At 51.5% G+C, this 24,494-nt stretch overlaps 1 protein-coding gene across 3 annotated transcripts in view; it reads left to right on the forward strand.

The window, feature by feature from the left end:
* Window positions 1-24,494, forward strand: part of EDARADD (EDAR associated via death domain) — a 51,958-nt gene that overhangs the window by 12,842 nt on the left and 14,622 nt on the right. For all 3 annotated transcript variants that reach the window (XM_053667880.1, XM_053667881.1, XM_053667882.1), the window contains exons 3-4: window positions 704-743; window positions 6,622-6,680. In XM_053667880.1, the coding sequence (XP_053523855.1) occupies window positions 704-743; window positions 6,622-6,680 (99 nt within the window). The remainder of the gene's footprint in view (window positions 1-703; window positions 744-6,621; window positions 6,681-24,494) is intronic.

Here is a 24,494-nt window from a genome sequence, read left to right on the forward strand (position 1 = left end):
GGGTGGGGAACTGGGCACACTCTCACCCTACTCGTGGAAGTCTTCAGAGAACAGCTACCGGTATAGTCTGGAGCCAGCGCTTCCAGAACATTCCATACCTGCATGCTTGTGGGCACCAACAGAGCAACTCGCAGTTGTGAGTGCACGGCTGCAGGGGGGTAGTGCAGCCCTCGGCGAAGGCGAGGGCCGCTGTGCGTAGCTGTGCCCGGCGACTGAGCGGTCTGCAGATCTTCCTGCAGCCAATGGGAGGTGACTGAACACAGCACAGGGCTGTCCCAGACAGGGCCACCCAGGACTCTGCATGTCGACCCAGACGAATGCCACAGAGATGGTGGGACAAAAATGAGTGCATCCTCATAATTCATGAGAAAAATGCCCCTCAGGTCTAAACTGCAGGAAATTAGGTCTGCAGGCAGGACAGGACGTGCGGTGCGGGGGGCCAGAGCTCGGGAAAGCCGGAGGCTGCTCTGCTTCCCTGCTTCACGCTCCAACATTCACTTCTCATCAGCCTTGTTCTCGTGTCTGTAAGTCGAGAACGCAAGCCAGCCAGGGATAGGTCAGCCCCAGTGACAAGTCCAGGGCTAACCACATGCAAAGTTTTACGTTGAAATCATGACTTTCGCAAGACAAAGCTTTCTTTTTTTGATCTGGTAATTGACTGTGGTGTTTAAAAATAACTGTCCTCTTTTGTTGGTTTCTACAGTCTGACAAATATCCTATTCAAGACACGGGACTCCCTAAAGGTATGTATAGTTAACATAACTACTTGAGCTTATGATTATTGTACTGTCTTGAATGAAGCACTAGGGAAAGTGACTTTCCACTACTTAAAATTGTAAATGGCTTTTTTGGATGATTATCTCAGGCATGAACTTCCTTATTAAATGTATAAATTAGTTTATAACATTATCATGAAATGTCTATGGTGTTTTTCATGTGCATGACATGAAGACACTCCCCACGACCTCGGGTTGCAAGGCCAGAAGCCTCGCTGAGGCTTGTTTTAAAACTTGGGAGAGACTTATTGGCTTAAGGTCCTCCAGCACTGCCAGCTGCAGACACTCAAAGGGTGGCGTTGACTCTCTCTCCGGCTCTGTCTTCTGTCCTCAGACTGGCTTTTCCTGTGGCAGGGGGCAGGGGGCTTTTCCTGTGGTGGGGGGATGGTCCCCAACACCATTAGCTTCACTTGGTGCTGCTCACGAGGGTCCAGAGAGGCCGACCTTCCCCCACCAGTGCAACATGAGCAGTTTGGTGGTGTGGCCGCCACAGAATGAGTTGTGGTCACCAGGGCTGAGCCTTGAGATTGGGTGGGTGCGGAGGGGTACACCGTCATTTCCATTTCCACCCAGACCACAGGAACACCGGTTCTGAAGCAGGGCGGCTTGTCAGGCCCCAAAGCAAGAGCAGCCCTTTCACAGCGCGCACTCCAACACTCGACACGCGGGCTGGTGCAGACCCCGGCAGGGCGGGGGCGCGAGGCTTTGCCTCTCCTGGTTGCCCAGCGTCCGTCTGCGGTGGAGGCCGGGCACTGTTTGCCGCACTGAAGCCTTGACTTGCGCTCTGTTGACAACCCAGAGAGGAGAGTGGGGAGTGGTCAATCTGACCAGCTTCAGAGCTGCCCTGCCCACATCCCCCGCTTCCTGGGGAGAAGACGTCCTGGCACTCACTGTGGGTTCCCAGCATCCTGCGCAGTGCCGCGTGTCACGGGGTCACTGACTGGAGGTGGGCGGGAGTTCCCACAGGGGCCCACTCCCCTCCCTTCCAGTCCCTGCTTACCAGACTCACCCCCTGCTCCCCGAAGCTACAGCATCAGAGGGTTCTTCCCGTGTGTGTCCGTGTCCCGGGAAGGCACTGGTGGAGGAAAGACCTGGTGTGAGCCCCACTCCCAGCTATCAGGGGAGGCCCTGGCAAGCGCACTGCCCCCGCATCCACGGGGGTGACCTCTGAGTGTCCTGAGTCCCCAATCTGTGGTTCTCCAGTTCTGCAGGAGAGTGGGTGGCATGAGCCCCATGGCCAGGCGCAGATGGGACACAGTCTTGGGTGACACTGCAAACTTCAATGTGTGGTGTTTGTTTAAAATGCAGATCCCAGGCCCCGCTGCCCTGAAATCATGCTGGGTGCTCCGGGGTCAGGCCGGGGAACCTGCATTCTAACACTGACTAAGCGGCCGGGACCCAGACCTCACTGTGAGAGCCAGGCTGGAAGGCTTCCAGAGCTTGGTGTGCCTGCCAGCGACCTGAGAACAGAGCCCAGCCACACTACCAGCTCTCATGGGCCCCGTGGTGGCCGCAGGCCTCGGGGTCTCAGGTTCCCATCTGCAGCGCAGGCAGGACTTGTGAGCATCCACCTCCCAAGTGCTTGTGAGAAGCTGGGGGACCGAGCCCGGGCCGGTGCCTGACACACGCAAGCCTCAGCCAGGTGGAGGGGAGGTGGCCGAAGAACTGGGAGACGTCAGGGCTGAGGACTGTTGAAGCTTTCGTAGCAGGGCGGCATAAAGTGGGACTATCTTTGTTGTTGTTATTATTATTATTGTTATTATTATTATTTTATCCTCACCCAAGGATCTGTTTGTCGATTTCAAAGAGGGGCGGGGGTGGGGGTGGAGAGAGAGACCTGGATCAGTTGCCTTCCGTACTCACCCTGACTGGAATCGAACCCTCCACCTTTCAGTGTTTGGGACGACACTCCAACCAGCTGAGCCACCAGCCAGGGCCGGAGTGGGACTATTTCAGACAAAGGATGAGCTGCAGTGACTCAGGGAAAACACTGTCGTGGTTCCATCTGTCTCGAGATCTTTTCTTTATCACCCTTAAATGGAGATTTCCTGTTTTGAAAGAAAAAGATTGTTGCTTAGCACCCTGATAGGACTGTTACCGTACTGTTGGGTTTCTCCTGGAACTTGTGATAAAACTTTAATTAGAATGGTGATGAGTCGACAAGAAGCGTGGCTGTAAAAACTCTATCTAATGCAGAACTAGAATTAATAAGTGCATAGTTTCTTATCTCCAAAGAAATATATCATCTTATGTGTAATGGACTGTGTCCAGAAGTTCAAATGCTTACTCACTCCAACATTTGCATTCAATAACATAACAACTTAATGTCTGCTAGTATTTCCTTAACAAAATGTGGGAGCAACTTCTCCGTGAGTCTCCCCAAGTGCCACGGACACGAGTGAATGAATATGGCCAAGACATGCTATGATCTGTTTGTGGAGGAGGAGTGGGCTGTGGCCAGTTTCTCAGAGGAGACAAAGGCCAGAAGCAGCCAGTTTCTCTGAGGAGAAAAAGGCCCTGAGCCCCCTGCTCCAGGGCTTTTATTGGGTTGCAATACACAGGAATACAGGGCGGCAAGGATCAAACAGTACATAACATTTCAAAGAAATCTGAGGGCTTCAGAGTCTGAGTCAGTGTCTGTCAGGAAGAGAGTGGCAGAAACTTTGGGAGACGTACTCATTTCCTCTCAGACTCTTATCATATGAATGAAAGCACTCTTAGCAGATTTCACAGGTTTATCAGTAAATCTTGGTGACGCCAGATTTTTCCCCAAGGACACACTCTAGCAAGGCAAGGAGCTGTACCTCTCCCCAACAGGTATTCAGGCTTAAGAGGATTAGAGCCAGGAAGCACTTCTCCCAGAGAACATGGGGACCTGGGCTATGTCAAAGCCGGGGGGGGGGGGGGCAGCAAGAGTCCATTGCTCTTTGTTGCAGCCCCCCCAGTCCTTCCGTGAAGGCCTCCCAAGTGATCGAGTCTGGCTTAGGTTGCCCCCCCACTGTGAGGGGTCTTACCCATTATTGACTTCTGACCAAGCTTTGGGGGCAGGGACAGGAACTGAGGCAGTATTTGCTACCAGAGACAAGCTTTGTCTCCTGCAGCTCGCATTCCAAAGGTCGTGCCTCATCCTAGCCACAAGGGATGGAGATACAATTCCTAAAACCAGGCAGAGTGGTCTACAACATATTTCCTTAACAATATCGTCATCAAATGTGTATGGTAATTTTCTCATTGACTTTGTTTTTAGGGAGAGAAAACCCATACAAATTAGTGAAGAAATTAATTTATAGATTTAAAAGTAAATGTAATCTAATTATATTAAGTACAAACTCAGACCCCAACATTTAAATGAATTTTAGGGAGGCTTCTTATTTAGTGAATGAGCCATTTGTAATTAGCTTGAGCAATTTCCATATGGTTAAAAAGTCCTCGAAATTTATTTTCTTTAGCAGATTAATCATGTTTCACAAAATCCTTATTATATTTCTAGTATATTCCCACTTTATTCATTGACACTAGAAAACTAATTCCTGAATGTGATCAAACTGAAGTGGTTGTGAGTGATGTGCTTTTACCATGGATCAACTGTGGAAACCCAGTATAATTATAGTGATCAGTGTGTTTTTGAGGTGAAATGTGTTATTGCGCCTGTTTTCTGTTGAGGAACAAGTGTGTAGCTTCTGCCTTCCCTGGTGGCAGAGACTTCAGGGGTCACAGTGCCAGGCCTCATTTCTGGTAGGACACACTTCCCGTGAGCATCTGAGGCACTGAGTTCAACTCAGGACCAATATTCAGAAGATGGAACAGAATATCTCGTCTCGTAGAAAATGCTGGCTCAAGTGTTCTGAAGGAGTGTGAGCCCACATCTGAGAGAAAAATGTCTTTGGAAAAAGAATTCTGATTTTCGAGCCACTGTTCGTAGTGAGGGGAGATCGTGCTTCACAAATCAATCATTTTATCATCTTTATTTTTTCTGGTGTTAATGTTCTTTTATTGTCCAAAAATTTATGTAGTGAATTCAAAGTTAAAAGAGAAGTAGACTGGTTTTGTTAATCATTTTGAGGAATTTGAACTTAACATAGATGATATTTGGGGTCCTTTTAGAACAATTGGTTAACTAAATGTAGAAATAGTAGCTTAGGTTGAAAAAGTTCAGAGAAAATAAAAATGTACTAAGGAAATCTCTAAAATAATTCAGAAGTAAAAATTTTCACCCTGAAACTAACAAGTCAACCTATTGGTCTCCTGTGCATTCTCACCTTGCACGGTGACACAGTTCTGTTAATAGGTTTTCTTGTTCAAATGTGAAACTGAGCGCCCTCCCACCTACCTCCACCAAGACTCTCTGGGGTACCCCCTGTTATAATAAACCAAATAGCAACCCTGTCCCACAAATTAGGACATGAATAGAAAGTTGACCGCTCTGCAAATTTTCTTCTTTTTCGGAGAGCAAACCTCAGGAGTGTTTGGGGGACCACATAAGAAGAGTTGCCATTTAAATTCAAGTTATCATTGCATTGGGAAAAATACCGCACTTTCACAGAAATGCTGAGTTGACATTATGACCCTAGCCACTGTGATAAGTCGTATGACTGTACGACTCACAGGTCTGTAACTATTTGCTGCGTCGGGATCCGTGGAGTGCTCGTTAAATGTCAGTTTTGGGGGGTCTCTGAGGTGCCAGGTAAGGCCTGGGGTGGAGCCCAGGAATCTGCTTGGTTAGTAAGCAGCCCCGGTGACTCAGGTGCAAAAGGCGGGGGACTGTATCTCGAGGAACACAAGCTGAGGCAGGACCTCTGCCGCTCGGCTGAAAGGATATCTCATAGACTCTCAGTGGAAGACCGTGTTTCGTTTAATTGCGCAGGAGGGAGTGAGTGTAGCCCCTTATTTGGACAAACCTGGCAGCCAGCCCAGCACACAATAGGTGAATGAATGTTAACGAAGGTAAAAAATAAACAGATGCATTAATCTGTCGCTCAGTCTTCACTTCTGAACCCTGAGTTAAATGATTCGCTGTTTAAGGCTTTGTCACTCTGAAAATGTACATGACACCAAACATTTCTTTTATAGCATGCGGTGTTTCTGTCAGCTTTCAAGTTTAGAGTATGGTGTGGAATTCTGAGGTTAAAGATAAAAATCTGACGAAGCCAAATCGTTTTTTGACACGTCTGTACCACCGTCACCACAGGTTGGGGACCTGTGAAGTTCACACACGTAGGGCAGCCTGCGGGTGAAGTTCTAACCCAACCATGAACTTTGAAAGGTGTCAGACATTTACGTCTATGCTCTGCTCCTTTGACCTCCTGGCAACCCCCAAGTTCACGAAAGAACTGGAATGGCTAGGCGTGGCTTTTGGGAGGTGAGCTAGCAAGACAAATGCTCCCCCGCACCCCACCCCTTTGGCTCTCAGAAGGGCTTAGTAAAACGTCGGACAGATGAGTGACATGGTGCATTTGACCCGCTGTCTGTCAGAGTGGAAGGTGTTTTGAGTGCCTTTTACTCACCCGGTCTGTGAAGAGGGGCCCTGCCCTGGGGTTATGGAGGTGGCCACACACAGGACACCTGTCACTGGGTAGGTGACATCGACAGATGTGTATGAGTCATGTGTTCACACATTGGGGGAGAAGGAGCCTGAACACCACATGGGGCTCTACAGGGGGTCAGAGTGAGCAGCCAGGTGCTGGGGGAGACAGGCCCTGGTCCCCAAGAGAGGATGGGGTGGTGTCGGGACAAGTCTGTGGCCTGACCCTGCCCTGTGTCCAGGCCACATGTCATGTGGAGTCTTAGGCCTCACGGCCCGTGGACTGTGTCCTTTTCACCAAGCTTTGCGTCTCTTTTTCCCCAGTTGAAGAGTGTGATCCAAGCCCTTTGGACTGCCCAACCAATCCGGATGTGCAACATCAGGTAAGAATAACTTCGGTTATATTCTTACCTCCATGTATGTATACTCTAACTGCGATTTTTAAGAAATCATCTTCTAGAGCTTTAAAAATTCTGAAAGAACAGGATTTTTAGGTAATGAAATAGGTCTGGAAATGATCTTGGAGCATCCGGGTATTGTGGCCAATCCGTAGAACTCATGTCACTTGTAGTTTCTGTGGCAGCTTGGATCCATTCTGTGAAGTAAATCCTCCCTAGAGGCTGAGAAACAGTCCCCCTCAGTGAGTTAGAAAAAAGGGCTGCTTTCCTTCATAAGTGATGTGCATAGGAACTTCTTATTACATTCTAAGAACATTGTTGTAATGTCTTATAAAACTTTTGCCCTTTCATATAGCAGAAGTAGAACTTTAACACATTTTTATTGCTCTTTTCCAAAAAGCAAGTGCATTTATCATTTTCTGGTTATAAAAGAATGGTTGTTATTTTAATTTCAAATGGGATAAAAATGTACACAATAATCTGAAATTGCCTGTCATTGCCTCGTTCATGTTTTGAGGTACATTCTTGCAGTACCTTCTCTGGGTTGATGTCTTCGTTGGTTGCTTCTTGTACTATGCAGTGTATCTCTTTTATCCGCCCAGAGCTCATCAGCAAAATTGCACAGAACCTCACATCTGCTTAGTTTAGTAGCATCAAGGGTCTCAAAAGGCATGTCTCGCCTCGAGATCAGTCCTGCTCCTCCCTTAGTGCCAGGTTAATTTTTAAACAAGACCAACTTGAAGTTATGTTCAGTCTGACTTGCAAAACATCAGTCTGTAATGAATCATTAGTGAGGGTATTCTTGAACAGCCAAATCACTTTCGTAAGAAAGCAAAGTTATTCAATACAGTTGACAAAACAAGTAATGTAATTATAAAACACAGCCCTTGTGAAAGTTGTCAGTGATGCTATTTTAACTTTCATTTGCGGGTCATCAGGCACCCACTGTGACTGTCATACTCTTACTTGTTAATTTTGATACTCAGCATTTTCCTTGGAATTACAAGCTAATGATTGACTTTGGCACAAACTGAGGGTAAAATATTTTAGTAAACCTAATTTATACATTTTTCCTGTCTTACAATTTCTAATTTGTTTAACCAAGTTTTGTTCTTCACATTTTTGGGGTGAATGGTATAGACTCCCTCAAAAATATAAGAATGCTGCATTGTTTTGTTTGCTTTTAGGGATTTTCCAAAACCATTTAAGGTTAGGTCCATTTAATGTTAGGATGCTGATCAGTGTTTTTCCTAATTTTTGTGTTATAGTTCTTTTCTATGTGGAGTAAAGACTATCTGTCCTAAAAGATGAAAGTATATTTATCAACTGAAAAAAGGAGGGGGAGCCTATTTGAGTTTTTAAATGTTATATTGCTACAAAAAAGTAGGCCCGTAGCGGGCCTCTTCAGTTGGTTATTTCTTTGTGTAATCTATAGGATTTGTTCTAACTGCTAGAGATCCCGAAAGAGTCTTTGAAACCGACTTGGCAGTCAGAACAAAGGAAACTCACCAGGGGAGGAACGTTAAAAAAAAACCCACACACAGTACAGAAACCCACACTCCATTTTCTATAGCTGAGACATTAAAAGCAAGCTGAAAACATGTTCTTTAAGATATTGAATATTTGCTGTTTCTGTGATTGTTATAACTTCGAATCTAAAATCCTTGTCTACGAAGACTGACTTTTAGCTGCTTTGTTTGAATGAGGCAAAGGAAGAACATTGTGGTTCTTTGGAGGCGGAAGTCTGAAGTCTGACATCTCCGACAAGGCTTCGTAAAGTGCTCTTCCCTTTTAGTCACTGAACATCAACACCCCGTCTGTTAGGGTCTCCAGCTCCTCTGGTTCCTGGCAGCTGGGGTTTGCTGAGCTCTGACACCAGCCGGGCCGGGTGCTCTTGAGGGAGAGAGGAGGTGGGACCCTAGCGGAGCTCACAGGCTTTTTGAGAAGGAGTGCACGCTATCCTCGATTCATGTGTTCAAACATTCTCGTGTTCTTTGTGTTAAAGAAAATATTCCCTAGAACCTTAAGGAACACTAAAGTTTTTACTACTTTAACTATGTGCACAAATATATGGCTAGTGATAGTAAAACGAACTCTGTTCCACTTTGTAGCCAAGAATCCACACCAAGAAGAGACTAAAATGATAAGAAAAAGGGTAAATATTCAATGCTAAGTTGGAATTAGCAGTGATGGAAAGAATGACATTTCCCCAATTGATGTTGTTTAGTTGGTTCTGCCAAACCAATGCTGTTATTTTTTTTTTATTTAAGTTTTCAAAGCCATGTTCCATTCTGGGCTCGTTTAGTTGTGACAGAAGTAAAACAGTCACGAGAGACGTGCATAAGGGACAGTGAGCAGAGGGGAGGCTGGGACTCTCTATACTCTCCTCAAGTTGCCTGTAAATCTAAAACTCTTCTAAAATAAAAGTTAATAAATAGAAAACCACACTAAATAAAATTTAGAATCTAGAAAAATGGAAAAATTCACCTGCAGTTCCAGGACTCCCTTGCACCATGTCATATGGAAGATCCTAAACACCGGGAATGCCTCCATTGTTGTACAAAGCCATTTCTCAAACATTGCGTCCAGTTTGCGACGAGGCCTCCCCAGCTACAGTGGCTGCCTGGGGTCTTTTCTGACACAGAAGTAGGTGCTAGGGAGTGTGTCTAGGGCCAGGGGAGGGCACGCCTGGGGGAAGGGACTTCTCAGTAAGACCCTGAGGACAGTCAGTGACAGAGGGCACTTCACGTGCAGCATAAGTGTTGGGAGAGCAGATTGAAAAAGTACGTTGGGCCCCAAAGCCTAGAATGCTGGGGAGCAGTAGATGGGGGTATTGGGGCTTTAAGGGACAGTCCGGTGTCATATGTACCCTGGGGGAGGGGGGCTGGGGAGAAAACTGCTGCAACCTGGGACTGGGAGCCCATTGCTGGGAGCTGTGTAAGTGGAGAAATCTGGAAGAAGACCCGGTGTGTGTGTAACTGTTAGGATTGTGTCGGTCCGCTTAGGCCTGTGGAGTTTGGGGGGCGAGAGTTTGTGACCAGGTCTAGTAAGTGGTCCACTACGCAGCCCCAGGGGTTGGTTTCGGGCTCCTGGGACAGGGTTACAGGGGAGGCTCTAGGAGCAGAGGAGACCTGCTGGCATGAGCCCTTGTGGAGCAGGAGCAGCAGAGGGAGCTGGGGCGGGGCTTCGGGCTCTGCCCCACGCAGCCCCAGTCAGAGGTGGCCCAGGGGCTCGGAGGCAGAGCAGCTGCCGAGCGGCAAGCTGCTGGTGGTAGGGCGCTCCGCTTCACTGCGCCTTCCCAGGTTGTAGTTACATGTTTGCTGATGGTTTGTTTCACCGTCTCTCCTGGGGGTTACACTGTGACCCCCAAGGGTCGGGCCTGCAGTGTCTTTCTGCTCAGAATTCCATCCTGACTGCCTAGCACGTCATTTGTCTGAATAAATACATGTCGAATAAAGAGAGAGAGAGGCCGGGATTGGGCGGCTTCAAGTGCCCAGCAGAGGACTGCCAGTATCCTTGGGGCCCAGCGTGGCCACAGGCGAGCCCCTGAGATTTGTCCACTTGGATACTCCTGGGGTCTTTCTGGGAGGAAATCCATCGCGGGGACAAGAAGTAATTGCCAGGCCTAAGGGATGAGTGGGTCATAGAGACTCTGCAGTCCTGTCAGACTCATTAAGACAGCAAGGAAAAGCATTAACCTCTCCTTGGAGAGAGTCAGAAAACACAGCAAACCTTTCTTCTGTAGGGCGGCGAGCGTCAGATTTTAAAGGGCAGGCTGTCACGGGGAGTGGAGCGGCTAAAACTAAGAGGGAGAAGAGAGAGAAGTGGGATAATGAACAATCAGGGGGTTTGTTTACCCTGCAGACAGTAGACGGGATTCGTTTTCTCAGCGAATGTTCACTGGTACCATTCTTGGCAGCGTTCTGTGGAGGACACTGGGCACACGGATTTCCCTCGGGGGGTTGCAATCTGGGGGGGGCCGATGCAATGTGTGCATGTGGGTGTTAGCTGACGCTCAAAGGCGCAGAGAGGTCACCTGATATTTTAAAAGGAAGAACCATCACTCTTCGTTGGAGGCAAGACTGAAGGAAGGCTGACGAGTGGAGATAGTAACCTTCCTTTTAGCTGTAGAGACAAGCAGTGGAGATAGCTGAGGTCCAGTATGAGCTGTGCCTTGAAAGAGGGTGTGGAGGTGGGGCAGGAAAGGAGAAGCCTAGTGAAGATGTTTGGGATGAGGAGTGTGTTCCGCTTCTCCAGCAGGGAGGCACAGGCCTTCTGGGACTTGGCGCGGGGTGATAGCGCTCAGTGAATTGGAAATGGTTGCGAGAGGAGAGAGGACTCAAGATCCACACATCTACCCGTCTACCAGGTGGCTGAGAGCCAAGACCACCTTAGCACCGCTGCTTGGTGCGGGGACTCAGGGGTGAGTGCTCGGGGCTGCGGTCAACTGAGCATGACGGTCTCTGCCAGGCAGGCTGAGCAGCAAGGTATGTGGGTGCTCCAAGAACAGGGGCTCCACAGGCAAGGAAGCTAAGAAACACTCCCTCAGACACCTAGGGAGTCTCAGCACATAGAGGGTAAGTGAGCTTCTGTGGATGGAGACTTGGTTCTGCCCTGCCAGCCCTGGAGCTGTTAACTGAATGCCCCCCACCCCCTCATCCAGTGCCTCCTCTAAGCCTTCGGGGCATGGGCTGGGCTCACGTGGAAATCTGCAGGGCCAGGACGGGGGATGGGACGCTCCTGGAGGAGTCTTCCCATGGGATAATGGGGCCAAAACAGAGCTCTAGAAAGGTTGTCCTTTGTCCTAGCGGTGGCTTGCCCAGGGCCTGGGTAGGAAGAAGCCTGAGGCTGAGGGACCGCAGGGGCTGCGGCCCCTGACAGCCCGGGTGCAGGTGCTGGGGGGAGAATGAACAGGTGAGTGCAGTTAAGACAGGTGGATTGGGGCGCTGGGGCCTGGGGCAAAGGGCCGCACGTGGGGCCTCAGCTACAGAAATGCATCGTGTTCCAGGTCTGAAGCCCATGACTCTGAGCCCCGGGATCTGCTGGCTGGCTCCTTCCACGGCCTTGAGGGCTCTGCTCCGGGCCTTCCTCTGTGGCCTGTGGACTCGTGCTCCCTGTGTCTCTCACCTCACCTTCCTCCTACCTGTGCCTGTCACTGTGTCCCAATTTCCCCTTCTCAGGACACAGGTCATATTGTGTTAGGGCCACTGCGTGTGACCTCACTTTACCTCAATTACAGTCACGCTCTGAGGGGCCAGTGGTTAGGCCTTTAACACATCTATTCCGGGGACACAGCTCAACCCCAACAATGTTTGAGATCAAAACAAAACAAGAACTAAACAGCCCTGACCGGGGTGGCTCAGTGGGTTGGGTGTCATCCCACAAAGCAAAACGTCACTGGTTCAATTCCCAGTCAGGGCACATGCCTGGGTGTAGTCAAGGTGTATACAAAGGGCAACCCGTTGATGATTCTCTCCCTCATTTTCCCTCCCTTCTCCTCTGTCTAAAAATAAATAAAAACATTAATTAATTAATTAATTAATTTTTTAAAAAGAACCAAACAGCAACAACACATTTTGGAGGAGAGATGAAAAATATTTGGTCTGATAGGACTTGGAACCGACAGGAGGGAAGGGTGGCGGCCAGGTGAGGCCACAGTCATCAACTGGAAAGTAGCCTGTCAGGGCAGTGGGGGTGGGGGGGGATCAAGTTAATCTGTTTTAAGCTCTTAAAAATGTCTCGGAGCACGTCACAAATGCTCTTTGGGAGTATGACGGAGAAGTACGGCAAACCCGGAGCAGCCTGTGCGGTACTGCATTACTCACCCTGATGGTGCAGGGCCTACGGACAGTGGGAGGTGCCCTCTGGGATGCGAACCGGAAACAGCCTGCGTCCTGTGTCCTGCATCAGGGACCGGAGCACAGCAGGGGCTCTCGGACGGCGTGAAAGAAAGCCGTGAAGGCCATGGGTGTGGAGAGTCCCCAGGAACCAGGAGGTGGTCCCGCTCAGTTCAGCAGCCTGGCCTCTTCCACCTCCTAGGCCAGGGTCTGCAGCGTGGTTTGCAGGGGACCCCCACAGGCCAGGCTGGGCCCTCCAGAAACCCGCAGGACCCAGACACACCGGACTGTGGGCCCACCAGGCTCAGGCCAGGGCTCTCCTGCCGTGGGTCGGGCCTGTCATTTGGGGGAGGACTGGACAGGCCTCAGAGAGACCCCCAGCTGCCGCTGGTGAGAGGCAGTGAGTGCGGGGAAGGAGGTGGGCTGGGTTGCAGGAGCTGAGCTTAGGAAAAGCAGGGTCTTCCCAGACTGGGGGTGGTTCGAAAAGCCCCCTGGTGACTGTCACAAACCCTACCACCTGCCGGCAAAGAAAATCACTGAGTGGGAGGGATCAGGTGTGTGGCCATGGGGGAAATCTGTCAATCCACAGCAAGGTTGGCATTGGAATAACGTTAGTTAATGTTAAGGTACGTCTACTATTATGAGATTAGTCTTTGTCTGCCGTGTGCTCTCACTGCCCGACCCTCTCAGCTACTTTGGGATAATCCAGAGGCTGGCATCTCATGTTGCCCATAGAAGGTGCTGGAAAGGGGCAGGCCCTTCAAGTAGCTGCTGTGTGATCTGGCACTTTGGGAGGAAAGAGAATTCTGTTTTTTTAAAAGATGTTATTTATTTTTACAGAGGGGGAAGGAATAGAGAGAGGGAGAGAAACATCAATGTGTGGTTGCCTTTCGTGTGCCCCCTACTGGGGACCCGGCCTGCACTCAATCCACTGAGCCACACCAGCCAGGGCAGGAATGAGAATTCTTAAGGACTAATGTTACAGAGCACCTGTTCGTGGCCCAGGGACAACATATTTAAGTCTTCTCACTAAGTTATTACTGCCCACCTGTGATTTGCTTAGACCGATGGTTCTGCATCCTGCGTCCCACACGCCGGAGACTCGAGCAGAAGTGGTCCGGGGTAGGCAGCACGCATATGCTTCTTCCAGTCCCAAGGGGCACAGGGGCAGCCAGAATGAGAAAGGCAGGGCCGGACCGAGTGTCCTCAGGGGACTGGAGTCAGACATGCCCACGGCCCCGGGTCTTCGTTGCCCCCAGGTGTGGCCCAGTTGGCTGCCATAGAGTTGGGGCAGCCTGGTTGGGCCGGACCCTGCAGCCAGCTCCTCCCCACGGTCAGAGCAGTCAAGGGGGACACTCTGCCGCTGGTGACCAGTGTGGGAGGGAGCAGCCTTTGACACCCCAAACCCGCCCTCTGCCTCTTAGGCTCGATAATTCCAGGAGCACACACGGGGGAATGCTGACATATTTCTGCACTGGAGTTCAGGCTATTTTAGGTTTGTTCTGGCCCTAACGTGCACTTGGGGTCCAGAGTTCATGCAGACTTTCCTGGGCTGTATCATTGGTCCATTTCTCACTTTATAGCTAAGAAAATGGGCACAGAGAGATTTCTTCCCTTTTCCGAAGCAATGAACAGGTCTGAAGTATTACTTTCCTGGGATAACAGCATCCCCTGGCTTGCGGCAGCCTGTGGTGTCCCAGTTTATAGAAGCGCCATCGTGATTTCCACCTGTGTCTTCGTGCAGCATTCGCCCCGCATGCGTGCCTGTCTCCAACTCCCCTGACTGTAAGGACATGGGCCTTGTTAGAGGAGGGCGCACCCTGATGACCTCACTTTAATTTGATTACCCCTGTAAACACTGTGTTTCCAAACAAGGTCCCATCCTAAGGTGCTGAGACGAGGACTCCAACACACGAGTTTGAGGTCGGGAGGGGACACAGTTCAGGGCGCAACAGCTTGCCGAGACTTGGTGTGAGCTATATTGCAGACTCTAATTCCCAGCAGCATTCATAAGTGGCACAGGTGGATGCTGAGTAACTCCGGGCTTCCGGGCTCGTGCGTGCTGGCACTTCTCCCGTGTCAGAAACACACCTGACGGTTTACAGGTGCACAATGCCAGCGCCTTTCTGCACAATCCGAGCACAATGCCAGCGCCTTTCTATGGAACTCGCCTCGACTGCCGAGGATGATTTTGTCTTATTTGTCATCCATTCCACCTGTGTACGTCGCATGCACACCTCTTCCCATGCATTCCCTGTGCTCCTGCTCACCATCTGGGACACGGCTGGATAGGTTTACTCGTCCTTTGCCAAATCTCAGTGCCTTAGATGTGACGGGCTCACATTCTCTGTAAAAAGTGTCAACCGTAGCTGTGAGCTAGGGGTAAAGAGTTCTTCCTGTTGAGCGAGTACTGTTCTGTAATAGAAGTAGTGTTCTTATTGAAAGGAGGTGAGAGGCATATTATTTCCTCTGTTTTTCCTTTGCATGAGAGCAGCTGTTTTCCTTTCTTAGTGCAGTAGCATGAGCATTTTGTATAAGCAGTAAATACGATATAATAAAAATAATAATTATTATAGGTAACATGTTTAAGGCTAAGTGTTGCTGTTCCAAGCGCTTACCTGTATGAACTAATTCAATTTTCAAACAACCCTCTGTGGGATGACTGTTATTATGTCCATTTAAAAATGCACAGAGAGGTCAAATAACTTGGGTAAGATCACACAGCTGTGGGGTAGCAAAGCCGTGATTTGAACCGCGCAGGCAGTCTGACTGCAGACTGCCTGCTTGTAGGTGCTTCCGGCCTCATCATGGGCGATGGAGCCAGGGAGAACTACCAGGCCTTGTGTGCTGTGTCACCTTGAACTAGTTACCTGCCCTCTGTCAGTTAGTTCCCTCCTTTATGAAATGGGTGTAATGATGTGTCTCGTAGCACACAGTAGGTGCTCAATAACCATCTGGTTAGTATTGTATTTAAATGCTATAAACTGTACACAGTACTTAGATCTCTCATCCAGTCCAAAGCTTCTCTCCTCACCTCTCATTCAGGCCCGGCCTGAAATTTTGATTGTGTCCCTGTTACCCGAGCAGGTGGATGTTCTGAGCAGGGTCCTTTCAAGATGGTGCTGGTGCGCTTCACATGGACAACTTGCCTGCTTGTCCACCGATGGGGTCCCCCGATAGCTGAGGGTTGGGCCTGGTGTATCTGCACATCAGGAGGCATCCAGCCGGGGACCGAGAGGCTCCCCCAACTAGTACACTCTTGAAGCCCCCTCACCTGGGTGGATGGGGCAGAGGCCCACCCCCTCCTCCTGATGGGCAGAGAAGGAAAAGCAGCCACAGCTCTCATTTCTTCCACTAATCCCTTTGAAGAGATCTCTTCCTCTTACAAGTTAAAGGTGGGTTTGGGGCAGGGGTCACACTGCCACTTGAGGCCCCCACGTGGCTGGTCTCTTAGGGTTTATCTAGCACCTCTCTGTGGGGTGCATGCATGCCACTGCCCTCTTGGGGTTCCAGCTAGAGCTCTTAAGGCCCCAGGAAAACATCCCATCTCATTCCGGTTAGGTTTCACTCTGCCACAGTTGCTTGGAGAGTTTCCCTATTCTGGACTGAGGGGGCTTCAACCCTTTTGCTGTTGTAAACACTGCCGTGGGGAAGGCCCCATGCCATCCTGCTCCCCCGCCCCCACCTTGTAAGGCTGTTTGTTGACAGTTCATCTCTGCCGTTAGACATGACAGACCCAGTGTGCCAGGCTGTCCTTTGTTCTTCCACGGAGCAAGTCAGAAGAGCTCAAAGTCAAATCCTTGTGATAAATGCCACCAAATTAAAAAACCAAAAAGATGCTGTCTTATCTGGGAAGGCCTGTTAACAACTAATTGATTTCTTTGATATTAAACATGACTTTCAAAACTGAAGTTCCTGCATTGTGTTACCCGGAGTAACTGGGAGGCTGGGTCGCCCAGTTGTAAGCCATGGAAAGCCAAGCATGCTGGGCTGTCGATGGTGCGACAGGAAGTGCGGTGTGGAGGCTGAGACGGGAGTTCGCAGCCCCTTAAAAGCCAGACCACCATCTTAGTTGATCATCGATGCCAAAGGAGTGGCCCAAGGAATTGTGGCTCATTTTGCATCTTGCTTATTCACCAAAGAAGCAGGAGTCTTTTGTTTCCAAGGACATGTGTGTAGTGTCTTCGGTGGGACTCTCCCCGTGGCCTTGACCCTCACATGCCCATCTGTACCTTCTCTTTGGACGTCCGGGTTCCCCCTTCCTCCCAGCTCCCGCACGCCCCAATGTTCTGACAGAGGCGTGAGGGCAAGGCCCATCCTAGACTCAGTGCCACCGACACCCCCTCAGAGGGTGGCTCGGCCCCCCCAACCCCGACAGCTGAGAAAGCGGGTTTGGGCCCGACGGCCACTTGACGTGTCGGCCTCTTCAGAGCTGAAGGGGGTCGCAGAAATCATGCTGTTTGTGATCTCAGTGGAAGAGGTAGGACCTGGCACCTTGTCCAGTGTCACCCTCCACCCCCAGCATGACCCCATGCCCAGTGTTTCTCAATCAGTAGCACGTGGGTGGCACCAGTTGCTGCTGGGCCTCTCACTTTGCCTAAATCTAGAGAGATTTTAGGCTTTTCCACATTCTGACAATAACAGTCTGGCAGGAGGGCATGGGAAAAGCCACCAGAACAAGATTGGTAAATGGAGGGTTGCTCTTTTCAGTACAGGGACTGAGAGGTAATTGGCAGAATGCGGTCTGTCATCCTCATCATCGCCTTGGCAGAGTGCACGCCACCAGGCCCCCTGCGCACCTCAAGCAGTTCTGAGCTCTGTGACAGCGGGGAAGGGACCCAGGCGGCGCCCGCCCTGGGTGATGTGAATCGGCCCAGTGGGCCCTCTGGCTGCCCTCTGGCTGCACAGCAGCCGGCAGGCCCCAGCCGGGTCTCTGTGATAGGTCTCTGTGAAAGGACAGGGTCTCTGTCCTTTATGTGTTAATGCTCCCAGAGAAAATCACATGGTTCTGGTTTTAGGAAGTTCTTGGTGGTTTCTTCTTCCCTGATACCAAGTTTAGAGAACAAGGAACCAGGGCAACTGGCTAAAACTAGAAGACTCCCCCAGAGCCCACACTTGGAGTTTTCCCCTCTGCCAGTGCAAACCGACGGGGGGCCTCTGGACCCACCGCTGTCTGGGCCCTGAGAGGGGAGGAGTTTCAGGGCTCGCCCCGCTGCAGTGGACGTCTCCCCTCCAGTTCTCTGAGCTTCTCTCTAGTGTCTCTGGGCCTGTGCTCCTCACAGTCCCTGCTCCCCTGTCTCCTCCCATCTGGCTTCCCATCGGTCTGTGGAGGTGACCTTGTCACCTCTGGGGAGGTGAGGGACGAGGTCACACTGGAAAATAGGTGAAGAGATACACTAAGCACCAGAGCGTTAAAAAATAAGTGTGTAATCCCAGGTGGAGTTGATGAGGGCCTTTAAAAGCCATACATCTTTACTTTCTGTATTTGGATGCCCTGGACACTTTTACCTACGACAGGTAAAGATCGGACTCTAGCCATTTGGACATCACCTCCTTAAGTCCAGTCATCTTCCCTTCTCCACACTAAGCTGATTATCCCCTACGACGGCCTTCCAGTCCCCAGCGCCTGGGTCCACACCTTCTCCCAGTGCCTCCCCCCTGCGTCAGGCCCCACCCCAGACTCTCAGGCCCGCCCCTGACCCAGGCTCACCCCTTCCTGGCGGAGCTCTGCTGGCTGGGGCAGAAGCTGCCCTGCTGAGCCCTGACCAGGACCTCCTGCCGTCTCCATGTTCGAATCTTAGAGGAAACAGGTGCCCCCCGCTCTCCCGCCATACATGCCACCCAGCACAGCCACAGCCATCATTTCAGGGCCTTGAAGACTTTTTTCCCGTATGGACTTCCCAAAACTGTAATTTTAAAAGAAATCATAGTACTCGGATTGGATGTGTTTGACTTCCCTGTGTTTGACTTCTTTGTACTTTTGGGTCAAGTCAAAATAAAACATTTATGCTCTAAGACTTGGATAGGTCGATGGGCAAAATGCCTGCTCTCGGGCACTTGGTAGCTGTTTCCGTAAGAGCAGCGTAAGGGAGGCTTGTTAATTAACCAATGAACCCGCAGTCCTCCATTCTGTCAGCTGTTTGACTTTGTGGCCTCTCATTACCTAGCGTATTCTCTTCTAGTCCCACTTCGTATTCTGTTGGCTGTAAGGCTCTCAAATGTCACCGGAACTTCCGGTGGGTGCTGGGCGGGGCAGCGACCTCACACAGTTGGGGGTGTAGAGTGGGAGAACTTCCGGGACGCTATTTGGCCGCCTCTGTGACGGGTGGGGCCGGCAGGGCCGCTCCGGGACTCGATCCAACGGAAGTCGGAAGTCGGAGCAGAGCGTGTTTGAGCGGGAGGTGCCGGAGCAGCGCGGCAGGAAGCAGGTAGATAAACGCTCGCACAGTGACGGGTTTATGCTGTGAAACTGTGAAAAAGAGGAGGGGCCACTGAGCCCACATTAGTACTGCCGTATGTCATTGTCATATTGTTAAAGAAAGCGAGCTGGAGATGAATACGGTTTGGGGCTAAAAGACATCTCTGTTTAGTTCCTATGACTGGGGTCAGCGAGGATGTGCCTAGGATGTGGCCAGGAACCTCTGGGAGCGAGATGAGCCTAACCAAGTGCCACACCAAGTGTTCCACAGCGTCACGCGCCACAGGAGTTGTAGACCAAACGACGAGTCCACGACCCGGTTCACGGCCGTACGTCCTCCTCGCGCCTCCCTCCCCCGCCCCCGCCCCGGCCCCCAGCGGCTCAGGGCCCCTGCAGCGCCGACTCCTGAAGGGAGGGGCGCAGGCAGACTCCTGCCTCCGCACACGCGCGTGCTGCGGGCCTGCTTGCCTGTGCGCCTGCAAACCATAATCCCCTGTAAAGCACTGGTGGTGTTTCTGAACAATCACTGACGATCCCTCACACAGAAAGGGAAACCACCCGCTTTCATCTCTGGAACCAGAGCAAAGGAGTGAAATCACACCTGAGCGCGGTCTCGCAGGCCAGGGGCAGCGGTTGCGCCTGACCCCCACTTCACCTCCCGGAGCAGCACGGCTTCCTTGTAATCGGATAGAAAACTCGTTGAAGAGAAGAAAGAACTAAAGGTACACAAACCTGCAGGTTTGCTCTCATCCTAGCAAAGCACCGTAGCACTTGGTTCAAATTTCTGTTTTTCCGTGTGTTGTCCTTTCATCCCAGTGAAACTCCCCTTGCTCCCTGAGGTCTCACTTGAAGCCTGGCGCACCTCTGTGCCCCTGGCATCTCTGCGTGCCTGTTTAACATGTTATTCCTTGTGGCACGGATGTCTGTCACGTTCTTGTTCCATTAATGGCCGGTAACTTGAGGCAGCCCGGATCTGCCTCCTGTGTCCCCACAGTCCAGGACTGGAATGGTCCCTGATGTTGCGTGGGTACTTGATAAATGTGTCCTAGGTTAGATTCAGTTTTAAACGCCAGTTTTCTGTGTGTATATTAAACTTCCATAAAAAGGTAAGTGCAGGCCTTTGTTACAATAATGGTAATTACTTTGTGGAGAAAGAACTGGTATGAATTGCTTTAGGAAGACCGGGCAGAATCCAGAGTGAGACGCCTAAGTCCGTGCTTGTCTGTGCCCCGTTACCATCTACGCCTCACATTTAAAATCCTGTTTTCAAAGACCGTCACTCAAGTCTTTTCTTATAGCAGAGAGGTCAGGCTTCAGCTCGGGCGGTCCTTGGGGCAGATGCTGGTTTCCTGCTCTGACTGGCGTGGGCCCCCAGGTCCCTCCAGTGTGAAGTCGTCTGCAGGAGGTGTTCCTTCTGGGCTCTCGGCCTGCAGTCTCAGTGGCAGGTGCCCGGTGAGCTGGGACGATTAGGTTTCTAAGCAGACCCTCCTTAGTTTGCAAAGTAATGAAGGTAGAACCCTGGGTCTGGTAGCTGAGTGTAGAGCATTACGGGTGGAACAGTGGGACACTGCAGAAGACAGCCCCTCGGCATCGGTTACCGCCTCCCCCCACCTCTGTCAGAGTCTGGGCCCTCTGTCCGGCCCCCTGGGGACTGCAGTGGGGTGCATCCCCGCTCTGAGAGCAGAGGGTCCCCAGGGTCTCTGGGAGCCGCTGAGGAGCCGGCAGGTGTAGTCTGCAGGGGGTTCTCCAGCACCCAGCGCCTGTAGCTGCCTGTGCAGAGGTGGGGCCTAAGCAGAGTGCAGACCAGCGTAACCACCCGCCTCTCCTTCTGCCCAGAGAATTTCAGGCACCAGTTACCACATTTCCCCAACATCAGGGAATCCCTTGTATCTGCAATGGGGAAGTTTACAAAGCGGGACTTGCCTTTAGCCCACCTGAGTATATATAAAATATTGGTACTGAACTTTGCGATACCCTCAGATTTACCAAGGAGGTGAGCGTTTTCTGTTGTGGTGGAGTACGTATAACATGTATTTGCCACCCGGACCATTTCTGAGTGCACGCTCTGTGGCATGCACTACACTGACACTACTGTGCAGCCGTCACCACCATCACCTCCAGAACTGTCTCCTCTTCCCACCCGGAAACTCTATCCCGTTAAACTCAAGTTTAACTTCCCCTCCCTCTCCCCCAGCTGCTGGTAGCGCCTGTTTTACTTCCTGTCTGTTCAAATTTGACTCTAGGTCCCTCACAGAAATGGGATCTTGTAATAGTTATCCTTTTGTGACTGGCTTCTTCACTGAGCATGATGTCCTCCAGGTTCCTCCATGGTGTAGCAGGTGTCACAGTTTCCCTCCTTTCTAAAACTGAACAGTATGCCACGTTTTGTTAACCCGTTCGTCTCTCCCACAAAACCAAGGCACAGCCGGGGCCCCGCTGCAAAATGAGATTCGTGAGCTCAGAAACGCTCGGGGCGAGGCTGAGGCCTGGAGCTCATCCAGCACTAAGGAGGGCGAGGGGCGCATAGTCGGCGCACAGATGTAGGGGTTCTCAAACACATCACTAAAGTGCTGACTGTGACCAAGTACACAGGATCCAGGTGAGGCCAGAGGGACGAAGTAGGGTGGAGCTCATGCAGCTGGTGCCTGAGGAGCTGAGGGCAGAGAGCAGGAGGGGGGAAAGGTGGGCGTGGTGGGGGAGTCCCTCCCCAGGTGCGTGTGTCTCCTTTCCTCTCCGCCCCTCACTCAGCCTCCCTTTGCAGGTGTGTGGCAGTACCTGTCTCAGGTGTGCGAGTCACCGCAGCACAAGGATAAGATCTTTTGCTTTGTAGTTAGAGTCTAGAGCAGAAGAGGCACGTCAAACCTCTACACTCAGTGGAACCAGGGCCTGGTGTGGTGTCTGTATGGGATGCTGTGGGCCTGCCCAGGGTACAGCACCAGACTGGGACTGGGAGTCGGTTTCCCAGAGGCGGTGCCTAAACCCAGGCCTCAAAGATACGGGAAAGCTCAGCAGAGAGAAGGGCTGGGGGCGCTCGCCTGCAGCCCTGCTTGGGTCCGGGCCATCTCTTTGTCCCCTCTGGCCACCTCCATGGCCCCACCGCCTCCTGGGTGTCCTGCCTTCCCAAATTACCACTCCGCTCCTCAGAGCCTCTAGTCTTGCTGCAGCTTTTGGCAGTCACCACTTGCTGTGACTTCTTTTGTCTGCTTTCCTCTCTCCTTCCTCCCCTGTGCTGAACGTGGGTGTTTTGCTGTGAGCTCACACCTGGTTCTCCACCACCTGCGTCTTCTTTCACAACCACTGCACCACTTCTTGTCCTGCCGGGGCCTCCCCACCCCAGCACCGTGATTCAGCTGGGACAAACCTGCCCTTCACCTCGCCTCCACTGCCCCCCCACCCCCCCACCCACTGCCCCGGTGGCTCCACCTCTGCGGTGGCTCCAGCCTGGTGCCTTCCTGCCCCAGGGTAGTGGTTTGGGGTCTCATCTGCCCTAGTCTGTGAGTCAGCCCTGCTTTCCCGGGCGCACCCCCAGTTCCCGGCCTCCAACGCTGTCCCTGACCACTAGGGACACCCCCTCCCCCATAGTCGGGCGGAGTTTCCTCCCCAGCCAGAGCTCTGAGGGGCCCCTGCTCTGCTCAGGGCTCTAATGACAATGCAGCCTGCTCCTCCGACAGACCTTCGGGTCTCCCTCCGGCCTCGTTGCCTCCGCCGTCTCTCTTACTGCCTTCGCTGCAACAGAAATGCCCCATGGTGGGCGGGGGGGGGGGGCCCAGGCTACTGCCCACTCACGTGGGCCTCTGGCTAAATGCCCTTTCCTCCCCAGTCCCCACTGCACGTCCTCAGCAGGGCTCTCTCAAGCATCTCTGTGTCAAAGAAGCCACCTCTGGGGACGGGGAGGGTTCTGTCTGAAGAAACCCCTCCTCTCTGACGAGCTCCGTCACCCTCTGCCGGTATTTTAGCTACTCCTGCGTCTGTGTAACCCCAGCATGGTGGAGGGCAGGCCTTGAGGTCCGGGTTCAGGGCGTTTCCCCTTTGTCTGCTGGGCTCAACACGGGAACAAGCTGCTCGGCAGACAAGCGTTGGGTAAAGGTAGGGATGCCGTTTCTGTGAGACCCTGAACACCACACAAAGAAGGCTTTTCTGATTTCACTCCAGAAAACCACTGGAAACAGTAATCAGAGCAAGAACAGGGGTCATAGATGTGACCCCAAGTTCTGTCATCATCAACCTTCACAAGTACTTCTGCGTCAGGTGCCTTGGCTTCATCATGGGGACGATTCTGGCCAGACAGCGACTTCATTAAAAGCTTTCTCTGGACTGTGCAAGATGAAGTATGCCATGTTATGTAGCCTTAAAGGGAAGTTCATGTTCAGCAGGGACCTCAGTCGTACCACAGACCCTGCCAAGTTGAGTGTTTCACACCTCTGGAAGGTTCTGTCTTGGTTCCTTGTGTCTGGTTCAGGGGGCAGAGTGTGACGGTGGCAGCAGCACGTCCCTGTCATTCCTGCCAGGGCCATGCTGTGGTCACAGGTCACACGACTGGTTGCACAGTGAGGAGGGAAGCCCAGCGTCGTGGAGCTTCTGGACTTGACCTTGTAAACGTAGGAAGTTTTTGTCCTTTCAAAGGCTTCCTCTCTCTTGCAAACTGTAATAGAAGTGGGGGAGCAGCCGGCTCTTTGTTCCAGGAAAAGCGGTGGCAGACACTCAAACAGAAGCAAGAAGTATCGAGTGAGGGGAAAACCCAGCTGGTGGGATGGAGGAATGCGAAAAAATTAACTCATAATTAGACAAGCGTGTTTACGTTTGGAGACACCGGAATTTATGAGCTCACAGGGAGGAGAAAGTCTTCTTAGAAGGAGAGAGAACAAGACTATTTACGATGTTCAACCCCAGGGAGTTAGCACATTTTTAAGGGTGAAATGTGCCGCGATCCGAGGACGCAGGGCACTTAGAGATGGTTCTCACCTGTCGTCCACCTTGTCCGACAGCCGAGGAATGGAGACCGTGTGGGCACGCCACGCGCCTGAGGTGATAAGGCAGCTGGAGGGGAACCGGGGCTTCTGACCCAACTCGGGGTTCCTCCGCAGTGCAGAGGGTGAAGGGGTCCTGTTAACCAGCGTGTCAGAGATGGGGCTACCAGCTGCACAGAATGGGGCTGCTGTCCACTGACAGGGTTGGAAATGCACACCTGCTCACACCTGCACACACGCGTGCACACATGCACACAGGCCCTTCAAGGTCAGGGTCCATCCCTCCCAGGGCCTTGGTCACGAAAATGAGCCCCATCATGCAGGCAGAGACACGATCACCTCTCGAGATTTGGGTGCCACTGTGGCCTAAGTTTCTCTTTGCTGCTTTGTAGTGTGTATTTAAAAAGTACCAGACAGGAAGAAAGAATTTTCACCTGGCCTGACACACAGCCCACCAAGAAGTAGATGAGAAACACAGTAAGGGAAATAATGCATAAGATGAAATACTAATAAAACAGTAGCACATTGCTGCATACATCGGTACATTTTTTAAAACTGGGGACAGCCATTCATTTAA

Source organism: Artibeus jamaicensis, unplaced genomic scaffold (genome assembly GCF_021234435.1).
Source record: "Artibeus jamaicensis isolate MK-2021 breed Jamaican fruit bat unplaced genomic scaffold, CSHL_Jam_final contig_473, whole genome shotgun sequence".
Taxonomy (NCBI): domain Eukaryota; kingdom Metazoa; phylum Chordata; class Mammalia; order Chiroptera; family Phyllostomidae; genus Artibeus; species Artibeus jamaicensis.